The sequence below is a fragment of the Anas platyrhynchos genome, chromosome 1, assembly GCF_047663525.1.
Source record: "Anas platyrhynchos isolate ZD024472 breed Pekin duck chromosome 1, IASCAAS_PekinDuck_T2T, whole genome shotgun sequence".
Lineage (NCBI taxonomy): Eukaryota > Metazoa > Chordata > Aves > Anseriformes > Anatidae > Anas > Anas platyrhynchos.
The window spans coordinates 113164761-113183697 of record NC_092587.1 but is presented as its reverse complement, the minus strand read 5'-3'; the positions used below and the strand labels follow the sequence as shown (position 1 = coordinate 113183697).

The 18937-nt window shown below is 40.5% G+C and overlaps 1 protein-coding gene across 8 annotated transcripts in view; it reads left to right on the top strand.

Annotated features, from left to right (window-relative positions):
• ERG (ETS transcription factor ERG) overlaps positions 1-18937 on the top strand; it is a 148761-nt gene that overhangs the window by 35454 nt on the left and 94370 nt on the right. For 7 of the 8 annotated variants that reach the window (XM_027449113.3, XM_072027036.1, XM_072027017.1 and 4 more), the window contains exon 2: positions 2482-2569. In XM_027449113.3, coding sequence (XP_027304914.3) covers positions 2531-2569 — 39 coding nt within the window. In that variant the 5' untranslated portion in view covers positions 2482-2530. Of the gene's footprint in view, positions 1-2481; positions 2570-13783; positions 13970-18937 lie in introns of those variants that run through there. The other variant, XM_072027033.1, reaches the window with a different exon arrangement.

The window sequence follows — 18937 nt, the reverse complement described above, 5'->3', positions numbered from 1 at the left end:
GTCCAGGAGAGAAACAAGAATACAATGCCAAAGATTGAGCTTAAAGCAGAATTCCCCCTTTTTGGGATCACCGCTGCACAGCAGGATGGGGAAAAAAGTCAAATGGCCAGAACAGTTGCATAAGCATCTTTCCCACTCATGGTGGCTAAATTTTGCTCATCTTTGATTCCCATACCATGTGGTGCAGAGTTGGCAACTGTTTGGCAAATGCTCTCTGTCATCTCCTCTCCTGTAAAGAAGCCATCTTTCTGGAGGAAAGGTGGGATATGCATAAACCTGGCATTGTTCAAGCAACTTCTCCTAAAGCCCAGGCCCCTCCAATAACTCCAAGCAAATCTGAGCTCTGAAAGAAAAGCTTGTTTCCCTCCCCAGAGTGCCACAGGGCATTTCTAGAATGGAGTCCACATCTCTGAGTGCAACACGTGTTCCCTAAGCGCAAAACCCTGCTTTTGTTGGGTGAACCACCCAGGCAGCTAGAGCTGGGGAGAGGCAGAACTCCCTGTGGTATCCTCAGGTGTTTCCAGCCCAAATGTGCTGGGAGCTGCAAGTGGGCTGGGTGAGGTGGGGTCTAGCATGCCCTGTCCTTGCCATCATGCTGGATGGCAACCAGTGAAGCAGGGCACAAGCCCCAGGGCCGGGGATGCAGTGCTGCTGGGAGGTGGCACGTAGTTCACCGTTCTTCAGAAACCTGGGTCAGCTGAGGTGTGGGGTAGGGGCAAGTGGCACAGTGCATCCTTGTAGGCTGAACAAAGGCATGAGGGACAGAAATAAACCATGGCACAGTTCCTCAGAAGGCTTTATGTTTATTCTTTGCTGGTGGTGAGGCACCTTTATGGCAATGCTGCGGTGAAAGTACAGGAACTGTGAAAACATGATTGAGTGCTGGATGCAAAATATTTTTCTGTTCACTTTGAATGAAATTTAGGAGTTTCCACATTTTGTGTATGATGTTTTGAAAGCTTAAAATATGAATCCCATAAATCCACTGAATAACATGACAGGCATGGATTTACTAGGGAAGGGAAAAAGGGAACTGAAAGGCATGTCACAGCTGATGTATATGACTTCAGTCTGAACAACACTGCTGATGAAAGTTAGCTTTTACCAAAACAAGTATCCATTGCTTTTGAAGACATTTAAGCTCTGTGGAAAGATATATCTTCGCTGAAAGTCGTGACATCAGTATCTCATTTGATCACGCACAAATACCAGAAAAAACTGTATGAAAGGTCAGTCGAAATGGGAATTTGGCATGTGTTGGGGTTTCCCTAATAGGCTGTAGAATTAAGTACTTGATTTTCATTGATTTGAAGGAGAACAAACACGGATCCTTTAAGCAGCAAGGGGGAAATTTATTAAGATCTAAATGGAGGTATCTTTAATTGCAATGTGTAACTCCATAGCTTATACATGGTTTCCTTAAATCATGAGGACACTTTCTGGGGCAAACTGCAACTTGGTGTCCGTCACTCTATCTACCTATCAGTCACTCTATCTCTATCTATCACTTTTTTTTCCTGAAAAAAATAGATAAAGCCTATCTGCAGTTTGATCTGCAAATTAGTGTAGATCTAAGAACAGATAATGAAATAAAAAAGATGATACTGATTAAGAAGAATATTTTTTTTTTTCTGATTGTGCCTTACCACTTTAAAAGATGAAAAAAGTTCAGGATTGTGGGCAAAAAGTAACCTCTTGCACGAGAAATGGGAATTTCCAGGCTTCTAGGGAAAACAGAGAAAAAGATACTACTTTAAATGACATTCGTGTTCCTATATTTTTTCCATATTTTTTTCTAGTTTCCTGACTTATTGATCCCAATTTATTAACACTTAACTGATGTTCTAGCTACCAAGCAGTACTTTAGATTACTCAAATTATATATTTTTATTATTTTAAATTGTTTTTGTGGTTCCTCACCCCCTGCGCAAGCAGAGAAATGCCTCGTGCCTGTCGTAACCCCTCTGTGCTTTATTACCGGACATGGATAAGGGATCCCAGAAGATCCATGCTCTGAAGCGCTGTTAATTGAGTGGCTGGTCCAGATTTGCAGCTATTGTAAATGGGCACAACTTCAATGAAATGATACTTGCTTATATCAGCCCCAGATCTGTCCCAGTCCTGCTGTATATGTTTCTAAATTGGGAAGAAGAGATAGTGGAAATCCCTGATATCTCTGATGATTAATAGGGCTGTGCAGTGCAGAGCACATCCCAGAGCTCTTATTTCAGGAAAATCCTCCATTACAGATAAAGACCAATTTTCTATCAGAATTTCAGGGCTGACTGTTTTCTCCTATCTGAAATATATCCTAGCAGACTACACAGAAATAGAACTGTCTTAGGGCTTCAGCTTGTACTGGTTTTCAAGGAAGTCTGGGGAAGGAAAGGTGCTTATCTGTCTATAAAAAGATAAGAGATTTCTGTTGAAAATAAACTTTTAAAATATAATCATATGACTTTTGTTTCTTTGGTTATGCAGCTGCCTTGGAATCTGAGCTTCTGGTAAACACGTTGGCCTGTTAAAGGACATGATTCAGACTGTCCCAGATCCAGCAGCTCACATCAAGGTTAGTTTCCTGTTTACTGTGAATCCTCAGATATTATGAGAGCGATAAAATTTAAGAATATGTATACGTAATGCAGGTCTTCTTGTATATTTATAAATTGTCCTACTGTACAGCACTGGCTCTTCTGTTTCTTGATATTTGTATGTTATTTGTATGAGTCAGTCATGCATTCTTTGTTGCTGACACCTGTTCTGATGTGTGTGGATATTTTGAGGGTAAATCTTTCTATGACTAAAAGCCCTTGATCATTCTCTAATATTTGTTATGCTTGATAAAAAAAACACCTACTTGGAAAATACTGAATATATATATCCCCAGTTCTGCTCCATAAAAACCAGTAGCAAACATTTGCTGAAGAAGAAAAATAAACATAATGCAAAAATTCAAAGCCAAACAAACATTCCTTTGAAAAGACTCAGTGCCTAGTTTTGTGTAAATCAAAGGACACTGGATTGTGCTATAGTCTTAAAAACAGCATTGTTTTGCTACATTTCAGAAGACATTGTATTGTTTTTCACTCCTTTGTTACTATTATTAGTATTACTATTGTTCTATGTTCTTTTTATCCTTCTGTCACGGAAGAATAGGAACTTGCTAGACATAGCAGTTGGTGTACTGCTATGAATAAGACATATCTGAGTATTGCCTGTAAACAGCACCTGAGCCTCAGAAACTGGCTGGTTAGGGGGATGCTCCAGCTCTGCTTTACTATTTTATTGTCTAGAGGTTTTGTTTGGAAATGGTTGGCTGACTGCTTCTAGAGTTGAACAGCAATTCTTTTCCAGAAGTAAAAAGACACTCATATAGCAGTGTCTTGGGTGGGAAAATCCAGCTGACCCTTATTTTTATACATATAAAAATGCGATGAAACTGCACATTTATCATTCACATGGCTCTGTCATGTCAAAGTACTGCTGGTGTAATGAGATTGCTGTAATCAAAGGGATAGATCAGCCATTCTAATCAAGCTGAGAGTGAAAAGGTTTCTTTTATTCTTTCTGTCTATCTGCCTTTCTGTTTCTCTGTCTGTCTTTCCTTGAAACTACTTTTTCTGCAGCTTCTTTTATGGAGTTTCTTCTCAGTTAGCCACTATCCACCAGTCAGCAGCTTTCTATAGAAAAGCTTCATTTTTCAACTTTTTTTTAACTGAATAAAAATGAAATATTATTTTAAATAGCTCACTTTTCCTGTAGAAGGGTATTGAATGAAAGAGCCTCTCTATATAACTCCCTACAGCATTTTTGGATTGTGCTCAGATACTAGGGTGACAGACAGTGGTAGGAGAGCTCATCCCTTCCCTCTCTCCAAATTTTCCAAAACCCAACATATTCACAGTCTTCTGGCACTCGACTGCTTTTATGAAAAGAGCAGGAAAAACCCCCACCACAAGCAGTCTCTCCCCTTAGCATGTCTTGTCACCTGGATTTCAGATTTTGACCAGTAAGAATTCAGAAATTTTATGGGGATTTAGTACCTCTTCATGCTTTCTAAGTTTCCACAGTGCCAGAAATAACATTAAGAAGAACTCAGTTTCTTGCTTTCTGCCAAAACCTGTATCTGAAACATTTTTATTTTATTTTATTTTTTACCATGGGAGTTAGAATTTGAGAGAACAAGGCTGGATATGTATGCTTCTTTTTATGGCAAGTAAAAGAGAGCTGCACAGAAATCTCTGTAATAATTCTGTGTTCAAGGGAACCTGCAGGAGTCTATTTTCAGCAGAATAGCACACACAAGTAGTTGCTACGCTGAGAAGGGGTGAGAGGAAGGCACTTACTTTAATATTGTGTTTGGGAGAGGACAACTAGCCAAATAAACCTTAAATCCTTCACATTTCTGTTTATGTAATTAGGGTCTGCTTTGGTCCAAACACATTCTTCAGAAAGCTGCCATGGATGCTGTTCGTTTAGACTTTAAAAGTGGGTGTAAATATGTTCTTAAAAGTAAGCCATGAGAAAGTAATGTACATGAGCCATGGGAAAGACTATTTGCTGTGATGGTCTTTTCCACCTCTAATTGCTGTAGTGTTGTAGAAGGGACACACTGAGTTCATTACAGTCATCCTTGATATGGTTTTGTTTAACTATACTCCATCAGGTAAGTCATATGGTATTCTATTTTTTTTCTCCTTGAATAAGCAGATGCAGCCTCAGCCATGCACATTTAGAGCTGTAACTTTAAAAATAATTTTTTAGGAAATGTCAGAATTATTAAGATTTGACAGATTTTAATTTTTAATTTTTCTGCCTGAACATGTGCAGAAAATGAATGTGAAATACATGTATAAATGAATATGGCAATATGAATATTCAGAGACATATTTTTTTTCTCTCTTTTTTTTTTTTTTTTCCAGCAAGGATGATTTCATTTGCATTATGTGAATTCTCATGTGTGCTATTTTGAAAACAGCCTTTTGCTCTACCAGAAGGAAATGCAACCAATCTCACAGCTCTTGTGTTCCATTTCAGAATGAGAAATTATATGAACTTGATTCCAATGCCTAGGCAGAGCCTGTCCAATTTTGGGAATGTTTTGAAAATCTTAATGTGTGTCCTCATTTTGTTTGGGCAGCTTCATTCCATGGCTACTAAAGATTAAGCTTTACATTTTTCAGCTTAAATGAATCATTCATAATTGATATGGTGAGTCCATGTTCCTGCTGCTTTCTAACATGTAGTATTGCCTGGGTCACAGGCTTGTGTTTACCCAGGCATAAGGGACAGAAACATTTAATGTGGACAGGAAAAAGAATGTATATGTTCAGACCCTTAGTTCCAGTTCAGCAAAATATGGGGAATTTTGACCCTGGTCTTCAACATATGTCTATTGCTTCTAAGTGAGCTGAAATCAGTAATACTACTTGCATTAGTAAGATGAGGATGTGTTCAGTGGTTTGTAGTATCAGCACCTTAGTTTAATAAGGTTTGCTACTCCTATTGCTAAAGTCTTAAATAGTACCATTAGTGTGGATTAATGGCAAACTGTTAAGAAAACAAGGTTTTATTTTATTTAAAACAAGACAGATTCTTTCTGGTATCTGTAATCAGAACAAACAGATTGTTTTTGGAAAGTCATTTGTTCAGTTTTTTTTTGTATTTGAGGGGGCTTGGCTACGAGGTATGCAGGTTTATACCAAGGTTTGTGTATTGTATCACTCTTTCAGAACACTTTTTCTCTAATGAGTCTGGAAATTGGAGAGGAGTTTGCAGAGAGGACTGTTTGCAACTAGCTCTGTCCTCACCTCTGAAATGGTCTGTCATTTTAATTGGGAGCTATACAATGTTTGATGTTAAGCATAATCTTAAGGAAGGTTTTTGTCTGTGCTGTCTGGGGATCAAGGTCCTTCTGTCACCAATAGAAATTTTCAAACACAGCAAAAATAGGTCTCCTATGTATGCTAAGTGTTACTTCTAGAAAACACACAATTTTTACTATCTTTCTAAATGGGGTGCTGCATGGAAGTGCTGAATACAGTTTTCACCAGGAAGTTGAGCCTTTGCTTGTCAGTCTGAACTATGTTGCTTTGGGTTAGTCATTTGGAAGCTACATAAAGATCTAGCGGCTTACACTGGCATTAAATAGAACGTCTTAACAAGAGTTATATCTCATCAAACTCAAAAGAAAGGTTAGAGATGTTTTCAGGAAGTCAGCGGCTAGATTGTCTCTTTGAATGGGCAAGACTAATTGTCCTTTACACATGCTTTTCAATGTGATTTTTTTCTGTTATTCATTAAATTGTAATTCTTATAACAGTAACCATAGAAACACTGTGTGAGTGCTACATTGGATTTGCATGTTTTGTTTTTAATGATGTAAGCTTTGTGAATGCTGACTCTTCGATAAAACTTTTTGTTTGTTTGTTTTTAAGGGTTAAATTCTGCTTTCAGCAGCCTCATTTGCAAAGACCAAATGCTTATTTGGCTTTAGTTAGCTTCTGACATCACTGATAGAGATTTTATTGAACTGGTCCTCACTGGGAGAGGAAGAGTCCAAGGTACTGCTATATAGGCAAGTACTGCATTTGTCAGGAATGGAGTCAACACTGGAGCAAATGAGTGTAATTCACTGAAGCAGTGATGATTTATGCCAACAGAAGATATGGTCCGCCTATATTCATGTGGTCCAGTTTTTCCATTTCTTGCTGATCTGAGATTTTGATATTTGGGATAAAGGCAGAGACAGGTGAATGGCAACCTGAACAGAAGTGCTTGTGGATTGTATAGCCTGCATTTGCTTTGTAAAACTTGAGAAAAGGGGACTGTTTATGTGCTATGTAGCTTAATCAAGGACAACATCAAACACTTGGAGCCAAATTCATCTAGACTGTATCTGCACAATCTCTCCCCCCCCCTTTTTTTTTTTTTTTTTTTTTTTTGTGGATGTAATTAGAAGTTGTTGCCTCTGAATCTTTCAAATTGTGCTTACCAAATCTGAAAGCTGTATGTAATACTACAATGAAAAAAAATAAAATATCTGATTTCTCAGAAGAAATAAAACAATTACTTCATAACTGTTTCTGAAAATTACTCCTGAGTTTAGCACTTATGTGGCTGGGCTACAGATTAAGTGGCACATGCATATTTCCATGTACAGCAACCCATATTGTCATTGGAAGTATTACAAAACCTAGTCCCAGAACTCCTTTATTGGCCAAAGAGCATGTTGGATTGTAAGTTGTGGCAGTGTAGAGATGCTGCTTGATGTGCCTAATTTGTTGTGTTATGGTTAAATCAAATTTGTTTCACAGGTATTATTAATTAAGGAACATATTCTTGGTCTGATATAATCTGTTCTTTTTCCTGGAATTGTGGAGTCTTTAAATAGGATCCAAGATGTTGTTATGCTGGGAGTTATGTATGCACAAGACAATTGCTGACCAAATAGGCAATGGGGACAAGAAGGGAAGGAGGATAAAATTACCATTATCCTCATTTACTGACTCATAAAGGCCAGGCTTTTTTCTCCCACCTCTCTTTGACTAAGCTAAGAGTCTAGTCTTTGTGGATTCATTACATTACTCAAGCAATTCTTTCTTTGATTATAAAATGATATTTGGGCAACTCAACCAAGGGTGAGAGCATGGAGTCTTGAGCCAAAGATACAAAGAGATTTGCCCAAAGTCACATGTGTAGTAAGCTAATGGCAGACACATTGCAACATAACTGAGTAGGCAATGCATGTGGAATATGTCATACTACTGTATCGTGGCATGTCACCACTGGAGTCAGTTTGATAACATACTCCCACTCTTTCCAAAACAATATGGACTGATGGCTCTTGGCTAATAAGCCAAACCTCCTATAGGTATGAATCAGTGATGATTTGCCTGGATTTGCATGGATGAATTGCCTGCCATGGCCTCTAGCTGTAAGAAGGTGTGTTTAGCCCTAGTGTACAGAGGTGAACAGGCTACTGTGGCTTATCTGGGCTGCAAACTTGTTGCCTGACAGATGCTTCAGGATGACTGCTGCATGCAGGCTCTCATTTTGTGGGTTACAAATGTCCCTCAGTGACAGATGTGAAAAAGCATCCCTATCAGCTGTCCATGAATCTGCCATTGCTGAGTAGCTGTAAGTCCCATCCCCTTTGCTTATCCCTCACTGTGTACTTCATTCATTATTCTCATGGAACTTTAAAAGCTCTTCCAATTTTTTATTTATTTATTTATCTATTTTTTTATTTTATTTTTTACTGGCAGGATAACAACACTTTCAATTTCACTATGATCCTTAATAATTATGCTAGCTGGATCATAGTTGTTAAATCTTGCTTGAATGATAGCCATGGCTTAATTAGGGTTCTCATAAAATAAAGCAACTGAGTTTATTGTGAATGTGGGTAACACTCCTCTGCACTATCACTCATTCACTGAGCCCCCAAACTGCCAGGCTTAAAGTCTAGTATGTTGTTTCCATCCTCTGTCTGCATACATCAGTTTCATGTAAGAATGCCAGAATCACTACTGTATTTGAACACTAAAAGCTCCTTGTATGCAGAAATTATGATTTAGTTCCCAGAAATTTTGAATTCTGGTCTGTAAATGAATGATTGCCGTAAAGCTTGCATTGGTAAATTCTTTTTTCTTTTTCTCTTGAACTCGACCTCCTTCTTTCTGCCTGGGCAAATACCTCCTTGCTAAAGGAAAAGAGAGATAATGGCTTCTGTGTACTGTAATTGATGAACTTTCAGCAATTCAGAGCAAATCCAAAACTGCTGCCAACAGCCAGATGGAAAACAGTGTTAATGACATGTTCAAAGAAAAGTATGTTATTTTGATAGGGGATGGTCTAGAGACTTTAATCTCTATTGTTCTGGGGACTAATGGCATGGATAATTCCTTAAGTGAGGCCATTTTTAAACAAAATTTATCTTTTTCATAAGCAGGAAAGAGCAAACTAAAGAGTACCAAATGCATTTTCAATGCAGTGTTTTACACTAACCCTTTGGTATGTGGAATCAGATGTATTCAAATCTCACTTCTACAGTCTGCCAGCCAGTTAAAAGTTTGGACATTTCTACTGCAGATGGGTAGAAATAGTAAAATGGATGGTCATAGAAACTAGGGCTAGGATGGCAAGCTGAGAGTGGGGAGAAGATATGAGAAGTGGGGACGGATGGACCAGACAATCTGAGATAGGGACAAATAGAGATGGGCTTGGGGGAAAACAGGAGGGAAGACTGAGGTCTTTTCTGTTCCTCCCCTCTAAAGCCTGAGGCAGGACTGAGGACTCCCAGATTGCAGGCTTGTTTTGCTGCCTGTAAATCTCTTTCAGGTCCACTGTGAAAGGAGGTGTCTCTTCCTTTCCTGGCCATCCCAGCAGATCGGGCCATCAGCTCCATTAGCTCAAGTGATTGTGCTGTGTCTCATAACTGTAGCTAGAGAGCTGGAGGGGAGGGATGTGAGAAGGTCAGCCTTGGGGAGCTCCACCAGCATCATGCTTGGGCAGCCTGGGACTCCAAAAGGCTGCCACAACAGTCTTCTTCTTCCTTGACAAGTAGTTACAGGAACCACCTGCCCAGGGCTATCCTTGCACAAATATACAGTGCAAATGCTGCAGATGGTTAGAGATTATCTCTTAGCGAGTCAGAATTTACTATTTAATGTACATTGGATTTGTGTTTTGCCTTGGCCTGGCCATAAATATCACAAGCAGTGGATCATCCTTAACTTTTCTTCAGAGATTTTCTTCAGAGGCTCATTATCATGAAGTATTTCCTCATATTTAGCCACACTGATCCTTTCTTCAAACAGCCTTTGTGTATCTGCTCTGTTCAGATCCCAACTCCTTTAATTTCACACTGCTTTGACTCCTCCTCACCTTCTTGAAGAGGGAGATTTAAAGGAGTGCTCAGGGGAGGTTACCAAGCATCACACAGCCTGTCTATGTTAGTTCTGGTCACAGTCTGGTTTGGGTGACAGGGGCCAGGCAGCCTTCCCCCATCACCACTGCAGCTGCATCCAGCTCTGCTTCCAGCCCTACTTGTTGCTTGGTCATGAATCACCACGTTGTTATCCTTTTGGTAACACTTCCTAGAATTGATAGGCATCCCCCAAGGGCTGTTGCTCCAGCAGCTCATGGACAGGGGCTGCTTCTGAACTCGGAGATGTGCTTCCTCTGCACACACTGCTCAGAAATTAACCTCTCTTCTCTCTTTTTTTTTTCTCCCCCTCTTCTCTCTTTCTCTTTGTGTTTGTCGACATTTTGGGGGATCTTATACTGAAAAACATCCTCCTTATATCTGAAATCTCATTTCTTTATTTCCTACCCCCATTCTAATCTCAATACCCTTTTAGATTATTTCACTAGTCTCGATGCTATCCCAGAGTTGACTTTAGTGTGCAGTATCTTTCACTGATGTGTTGTTCAATCTCCTTCTTAAGATTATTAATACAGACATTACCTCATAAACAGTTAGGGGTATTTGATTAGATACATTCCACCAACTTGCTATTTTATCGTTTGCCTTAATTCTTTGCCCATTATTCTGTATGACATTTTCAGACTCTCAGTGTTCTTTCCAAAGCCTGTTCAAAGTCTCATTGTGAAAAGTATTTCTTCTCTGGCTCAAACCAGTAGCTGGTATTTGGGTACTTCTAGGTGTGTTTCCTTAGAAAGGGAAACTGATTCTCTACCTTCAGTGTGTTCTTGGGGCAATTTTGTTTATTTATCAAAAATGTGCGTGCTGCCCTTCTTGCCCTAGAGGAATAGAAAGTTAGATAGGGCCAGTGTTTTCCCCTAAAATCCCACATCCATCTTGCCAGTGAACTCTGTACCCAAGAGGATCTACAGAGTGTTTCCTTTGCTACCAGATCAAGCTCAGAAATACAGCTGTAAGCTTTGTGCTGCCTCGTAGCCTGTAAAACACAAATGTTGTCTGTAGGTAATGTGGGTGAGTTTTACCTTATATCCCTAGGCCAGTGCTTCTGTTATTTACAGTGTTTTATTATTTATTTATTTATTTATTTGACAAAAAAGGGATCACTTTCTTCTGTTGCTGAGCCTTGGAAAGAGAGTTTGGCATGTGCATTGTACATTTCATATTGCCAGTGATTACCTTGGATCAAAGTTAAATTTGCTGGCAGTTGTCACCTCCTTGCATAATGTTTGGTAGGACACTATAATCTGCTATTTCTAATAGAGTAAAGTAGTGCTCAGAAGGAGGTAGATAAATCAGCAGTGTGCCAAGAGCCTTCTCAGATGAGCTTACATAATTATTTGTCCATACGGCCTTGGTCACATATATAGATTTTCCAGGAACCCAGAAACCTGGCAGATGTCACAGTTGTGAATAACTTGTGAGGAATCCTGCAAACGTGAGAATTCTTGTGTCCAGCACAGCCAGCTTTTGTGTTGAGCACTGAGTACTCCTTGCTCATAGGTGTTATAAAGAGCAAACGAGGGTGCATTGGCTTAAATTAATGGTAACCTGACTGCAGTAGAAATCTGAACACTAGAAATCTGAATACATCTGTGCACTAGGCTCTGTTGTTACATCCTTCAGAGAAACAGCTGGGAATGGGAGAGGGTGTTTAGTTCCCAAACTTGTAACCTTTTTTACCCCTGTGTTTTGTGTTTACTGCTTGGTCAGAGAGCCTGTCCTTGCAAATGGTAACGCTTGCTTCATGCCCTGTGGGGAGGAAAAATAGAATAAGATGGGAAAACGTTGAAATGAAAAATGAGCAGGTAGAGCCTGAGGATGGACAAGATGCTAGCCTAACTTAACTGATTTTGCTTGGTATTTAGTTTAAGCAGGTAACCTCTTTAGAGAACAGGGAAACACCTTTGTTAGGAAGGGGTGGATTGTCCTTGGGAAGAGCCTCTATCTTTCCCCTGTTTACACAGAGAGTAATTACATTAAGTGCAGGAGGTCTTTTAGGTAGCTCATCATTAGAGGAACTGAATCTCACCTTACGTGGCATATCCTTAATATTTAACACAGAACGAGGGGTATACTCAAACCTTTCTTAAACAGGCTAGCTCCAAATCCCAAAGCAATGTAATGACATCCAGATGACATTTTACATAAATGTAGTAGCCATTTAGAAAGCAGGGAGCAGATGACGGGCTGTGCAGGAGCAGCCATGTACCAAACATTAGTATCTTTGCATGCCAGTACAGGGCTGAGATTTGTATGGCAGGACTACAGGTGTTGCCTGAAGACACTTGGGGTGCAGTCCTTGCTGCTTTGTCAGGAGGAGACAGGTTAAGCCTCCTTCCTCCCAGCCTCCAAGCTTCCTCTCAAAGGAATCTGTTCACCTGAGCACCCACAGAACCCTCCATGGAGAAAATCTGGGGACAAGGCCTGCAGAGCAGCGTGCTGCACGGCTGGCACCTAGCAGGCACAAGTGCCTTGGTCTGGGACAGCAGAGCTTTCCTGCCCAACATTTAGATTTAGAGGCACTCAAAATGACCTCACAATGAATAAAAAAAAAAAGAAATAAAATTAAACTTGAAGCGGAGGCCAACTGAGAGTTCGAATTCATTCAATTACAGAAACTAAGGGAAGCCGCCTACTCCTTAGTTACAGCTTCAGAAAATCTTTCCAATTCCCTCTGAATTGTCCCAGAACTGCAGCCAGTCGGCTAACAGCATGTGAGCCATTGCAGCAGACATCATTAACTCAGACAGAGGAAAATATACTTTCAGTTATTACATGCTAATAAAACACAAACTAAACAAATTTAGGTAACAGAAGCAATTATATCATTAAACATTTAACTCCAAGAATGATTTTTAAATTGCTAATAATTCAAACCAAAGCACACACACAAAGAGGAAGGGGGAGGAAGGTAATTTGAACAATTGCATCTAATCAGTGCCTCAGTTTAAAATGCATAGCTATAAATGTCAAGATATATAAGATCTGATGCAAGAACAGAAGTGGAACCAGAAAGAATAAGCATTCCTCACTTGACCAGATTCTCCTAATTGGGAGGAAGTTAAACACATGGAGTGGGGAACTTTGTGAACAGGGTTATCTCCAGAGCTCTCTTTAGATACCAGGCTATGTTCCTGAAAACCTTTTTGAAGTTGTCTGGAAACAGTGGACCGAGGCACAAGTATCAGGCTCAGGTTCATGTTTGCATGAGCTCTTCCCCATTCTGCTGCCATCGCCTGTAAAGCAATATAATCTGGATCATTACTGATTCAATGGAGGGTTATTTCTCCATTAAAGGAATGGAGAATTTTCCCTCCTCAGCTGAAAAAAAAAAAGTATTCTCTTGCTATTTGAATTCCACTGGAAGGAAGGGAGAGACTTTTGTATGCTGCAGCAGAAGGTGGGTTTGATGAAGATCAGTTCTTTTGGGATGAAGCAGGGTGGTATTGCTTGGCGGCAGGATTGTATTTGTTTTCATAGTTTATGGCAGGGTTGCTCACGTTGAAAAAGTATAAATCTTAATCAAATAAAACTGATGTGCTGCCATATTTACCCATATCACTGGTTGTCCTACATCATGTTTTAGCATATAGGTTACATGACAGAGTTATCCAGGGGTTGCCAGCTGACACAGAAGCAAACCCTCATGTTAAATTGCCTGCAGATGTCCTCTTCCAACTCCTGTAAGGAACTTCTACCATGTATCTCTCTCTCTCCTCTCTCTCTCTCTCTCTCTCTTTTTTTTTTTTTTTTTTTTTTTTTTTTGTTAAATAAAAGCAGCAGAAGAGGGGGAAAAACAATCCCAGTTGAATCTCTGTGCTAGTGCCTCTGTTTGCAGGACAGGAAGCCTTAAGAAGACAACAAAATTAATAAGCAAGCATAATAAAAATCCCTTTAAGGATTTCTATGAGCTTTAGTGGACCAAATGAATTGTGGTTATTTTTAAAACTGGAGCTGACTGAATAATGCCAAATCTATTGCTGCCAAGGTGGGCTTTTCAGAAGATTCAGACCTGAGGAGGTGAGAAGATCTTTATGTTCTTTTGTTTTTGATTTATATGATATTAGAATCTGTGGCATAGAGTTCTGACTAGGCATCCCTTTTGTTTTGATATTGATCTAAAGAAATCAGGATTTTATCTGAGGGACTTAAGTTCTTGTTCTGTTTGGCAGAAATCTCCAAGTAGATTGTGACATTCTTGAAAACATTCACTGTTTTCATTTACATAATTAGGAATTTTTGTTTTGTTTTCATTGTATGAATTTACTGAAGTTTGTGAACTTTTTGCCTGGCTGTCCCCCTTGGTTGGGGAAATCACAGAATGCTGTTTCTTTTTCCTGGCTAGAGGAGTATGGGCTATTTATGCACACAGTTTTAAAATACGGTTTCTGTGAGTGTTACATGTTCCTCTTGCAATGTGATATTTCTGGATGGTCAGTCTTGCCAAAAGCAATTGCAAAAGGTTAATGGAGAGCAGAGCTCCCATTTAGACACCTACATGAAGTACCAGCCCTTAGAAAGCTGTAAGTGCCAAACAACTCCAACTTGGAACAATGGAAGATGGTGACTGCTGACAGCTTCCAAAAATCTGGCCTCCAATAGCTTTGAAAGAACTTGATTAACAGTTCCAGCATTTTTTATTTTTATTTTTATTTTTATTTTTATTTTTATTTTTATTTTTATTTTTATTTTTATTATTTTTTTTTCCGGTGCTTGCTTAGCTCTGTGTGGAGAATATTTTCTGCACTTGAAGTGTGCACAGCAATTCCAGGTAACTCGTTAAAAGGGAAACCCCTTCTGGAAAGGTGGAGTTCAGGTCGGTAGGTAGGTAGGTGAGTAGGTAGGTAGGCAGGCAGCTTTTTCTCAGGTTTGCTTCAGGAGAGCTTTGGCTAGCAGTATTAGACTTGACTGGGCAGGTAGTAGGAAAGTGCTGGAGAGCTACCTCTGTAACTCCCCCATGTGGATGCTTTTTTCAGCAAGAAGACAAAAGTAGTTTTCCCAGTTGCTTTAAACTGCTTCGGAAGTGACATAAACAAAACCAGAAAAGGCCACATGTACATTGCTGAAATAGGGATGTCCAGATGGGAAATTATAGTAGTAGTATAACTCTTGCATTCTAGCTTCACGTCCTGTGTAACTTCCATGTGTGGGCAAAGTAGATAAATTTGCTCTTTGCAGCTACATGCACACTTCTTTCTTTCAATTAAACATGAAATACTTTTGCATTCCCTCTTGTGATGATGGACTGGGGTCCATGAGAAAGTAGGATTAGAAATGAATATTCTGGGAGCTGTAAGTTATCTTTGTGGCTTTTTGATTTATTTTGTATTTTTTAATAATTCTGTCTAGCACAATTTACCAGCCATTTTCTTTTTTCAGTCAGGCAGACCTTTTAAGTACAAGAACAATAGGATTGTCTTAAAATGAAGGAAGATTAACTCTGAAAATCAAATAATGAGTTTTGGTTGCTGCTGCTTTTTAAACACGTTAAACAGGTAGGGGACCAATATGCTTGCAAATGACCTAAGTCTTCCTTTCCAGTGGTAATCCATATTCTTTTGAAAAGCTAATAAAAATGGTGTATGAAAGAAATTCCTGGGGCACTGCAGAACTCACCCTCCTAGGGAGAGAGCCAGATGTGCTGGTTAATAACCTAGCAAGCATTCAAAGCCAGGGCAGTAACCACTTGGTATCACCTAAGCCAGACATTCTGCGTAGATGCAATGGAATATCACAAACTGGTCACATTCACAGCAAAGAGCTGGAAGACATGTGTAGTCTTATTAAAGGGAAAAAAAAAAAAAAAAAAGGAAAAGAAAAGAAAAGGAGGGGACACAGAGAAGGAAAAAGAGACAATGTGTCTGTCCTGAGAGGCAGCGAAGTAGCAGACACACTCCTCCACATGTGCATTAGTCTGTCAGCGTGGATTCTGTTCTCCAGATGTTGGGGTGGATCCTATGGCAGGGACCATGAGGGGAAAGCTTTTAAAAGAAATCATATTTCAGTGGTGAAATTAATGTTACCAGATTTTTAAAATGCAATCACCAATGTAATTTTTCAGAATGTTTTAGTAAAATAAGTACTTGTAGCTTTAAAGCTTTTCACAGACTTCTTTGCCAGTGCCTCTTCTGAGCACAAGCGTACGTGTCTGAAGCTCATCACTTGTAGAACCACTGTGATTCCTTACAGTAAATAGCATATTCAAACTGTTCTCAAATTAGTCCTACTGGACTGAAAATCATTTGGGGAGTGGGTCTCTGAAGCCAGCTGAACATTTTTCAAGGTCCCACCCCTCAACATCAAACACCTCAACATCAAAACTCTGAAAACTTTGAGAGCTTTGGCCAGCTCATCAAAATGATGCGTATGCATAGTAAAAGCACATATATTCGGAGGAACAATCAGAATACATCAGCATCAAATAAGATTTTTTTCTTTTAAATTCCCAAATTTACTCTCACAGGCATGGCAGAAAAATAAATTACTTATGGCATTTATGGTATATTTGTAACTTGAAACTGATGGCTTCATGTTACTGGGCGCAACGTGTGCAGTGTATAAACAAACGCTGCACAAAAAGACGAGTCCCAGCTTTGTCTCTCTGACACTTTGCCTCCGTGACCGGGGTCCCACAAAAAAACGCCACACGTGTGTTTATGCTGAGCTGGTGTTTATATAGAGCTCAGCTCAGCCCAGCGCTGCAGCGCTGAGCCCACTCATGGCGTGAGCAGGGAGGCCGAGGCGAGAGCAGTGTGCCGGGATAGGAGACAGAGTGCGTGCCTGTCCAGCCATGGCCATCACACAGGGAAAAGGAGGGCATCTGTGAATAAACATTTATTCAGATGCATTAAACACTGTGGTTGTTGTTCTGGTCTGTAAATTTTTCATGAGGCCTCAGGAATGCAACATTTACGTAAAAAAGACTGTGATGTTCAAATGTGACTAAACCTCAGGCTCATGACTGATAGATAAGGAATCACTGCTCTTCCAGCTATCGCAGAAAGCAAAAGATGTGGATACGTGAAAATGTGGAGAGTGGATTTATAATTAAATTGAAAATAGAAACAACGCAATTTTTATATCAATATTAGTACAGTACACTTGGGAAGCAGTCTGGATGTTTTCATACGTAATTATGGCTTCAGTAAAATTGTAAATTTATAGAGACAGCTGGTGTATCTTTTCCCATGTTGTAATATTATCATTGGAGCAGGTCTTGTGAGAAATCTTAGTTTGTAGTTTCATCAAAATCCAGACTTTCAGGTGTAGATTTCTTTGTGGCATTTCACCATTGCGTCTGATCTCGGTTCTGTAATGAATCTCGAAAGTCAATGGATGTCTGCAGTTTGTTCTTGGTTCTGTTGTACAGAGCACACGAGAAGGTGCAGCACCACCTAACAGAACTGAAAAACGAAATGTACTCCTTTCTGATACAGCCAGGGTGTAGCTCTGAGTGCCCAGCAGAGATAACCAAGCTAGCAAATGTTCTGTACACGGCAGAGACACACTGGTGTCACATTAATGGCTCAGTACCCTGTTTGGTAGCCATGCAGTGACATTCCACAGGCAAGGAAGATGTCCTCCTGAAGAAGAAAAAGGGACCAAGCAAACATGCAGCTTCACTGAATGACTAGAGAGCGTCTGACCAAGTTGCTAGAGGACATTCCTCTGCGACCAACAGCAAGGCTAGCATTTTGGATAACATTTCTGTTGCAGCAGCAGACCTGCTGGGCCCAGATTTGGGTTCAGCAGTCGAGGAGCTGAATGTTATCTCAGACACCCATTAACCTCGCAGTCTCCCCTTGGCGCTGTACACACACGTTGGAGGGGGTTCGGCTGAGAGCTGTCAGGATGCCGTGGGCGAAAGCTTTCAAGGCAAAGCAGCCCATCATCACACACTGCAGTTTGTCAGAGTAAGAGCCTTGGAGCCAGCCGGGTGTGATTCATCCATCCCAGCAAGGTCTCTGAGGCAATTTGACATTATTCGGGCTGATATCATTAATTAATGAGGGCTGAATGTTATTCTTAGACACTGGGTTGAGTATTGGGTAGAGGAGCCTATGAAAGGGCTCTTTGATTTTGGAAAATTCCTATGACACTGTCAAATTTGCTAACAAAATTAAATCATCTGCCAACTTTCCAACTTAAGGAGCACATCCCTTCTGGAGGCCTGACTGAGTCTCGTCAGTGCCTTCTCTGGATCAAGGGATTATTTGATTTATAATAGTGCCAAATGAAAATGATAGATGGCCTCCAAAACCCGGTCATATTAAATCTTTCAGGCAGGCTTTGGAGAAAGTGTTTCTGTTTGTTTGCTTCAGCCCAGACTTGATCCACCCCCACCTTTGTTTTGCTGTTTTAGCTTAACGCGCCCAGGGCGGAAGTGAGCCAAAAACACTGTTTTGCAGAGCCTAAGGGTGGGTGGCTGGGTTTTGCCTGGCCTCTGCCCCTCCACTAGGGTCATTTTCATGCACCCGTTGCTAGCTCAGAGCCTGGGCATGAAGCCAGCACAAATGTAGTGAGGTTTGGGTGCTGAGAAACGTCAGCATTTGCTCCAAGGTAGGGGAGAAGAGCAACTCCTCCTGCCCTGCTGCTGCCACCCCGAGGGCTGTGCTGCTCCCTTCCCTCCACTGCTCACCTCACAGCCCCCTCTGTGAGCTATAGTGGTAGATACATAAATATAGCTCCATCATGCTTTTACAGACCCATCCCCGGAAAGGCCAGGGGTTCAGAAAGCACAGCACACACATAGATCTTATTGCCATGCTAATAGTGCTGTGGGAGGAGCAGGGCGAGGGGGCCACCAGGAGGCTACCCCCTATCCATCTGCCTCCAGGATGCTCTTTGGGTAAAGCAGAAGGTGCCCAAGTGCAGCTGGGTCCTGAGGACATTTGCTCTTGTTGCCTTGATCTTCAGGCAAGGAAGTGGTACATATGGCTAGCTGGTCAGCCTGGGCCACCAGACCTTGTTGGGTAACTGCTGCACCAA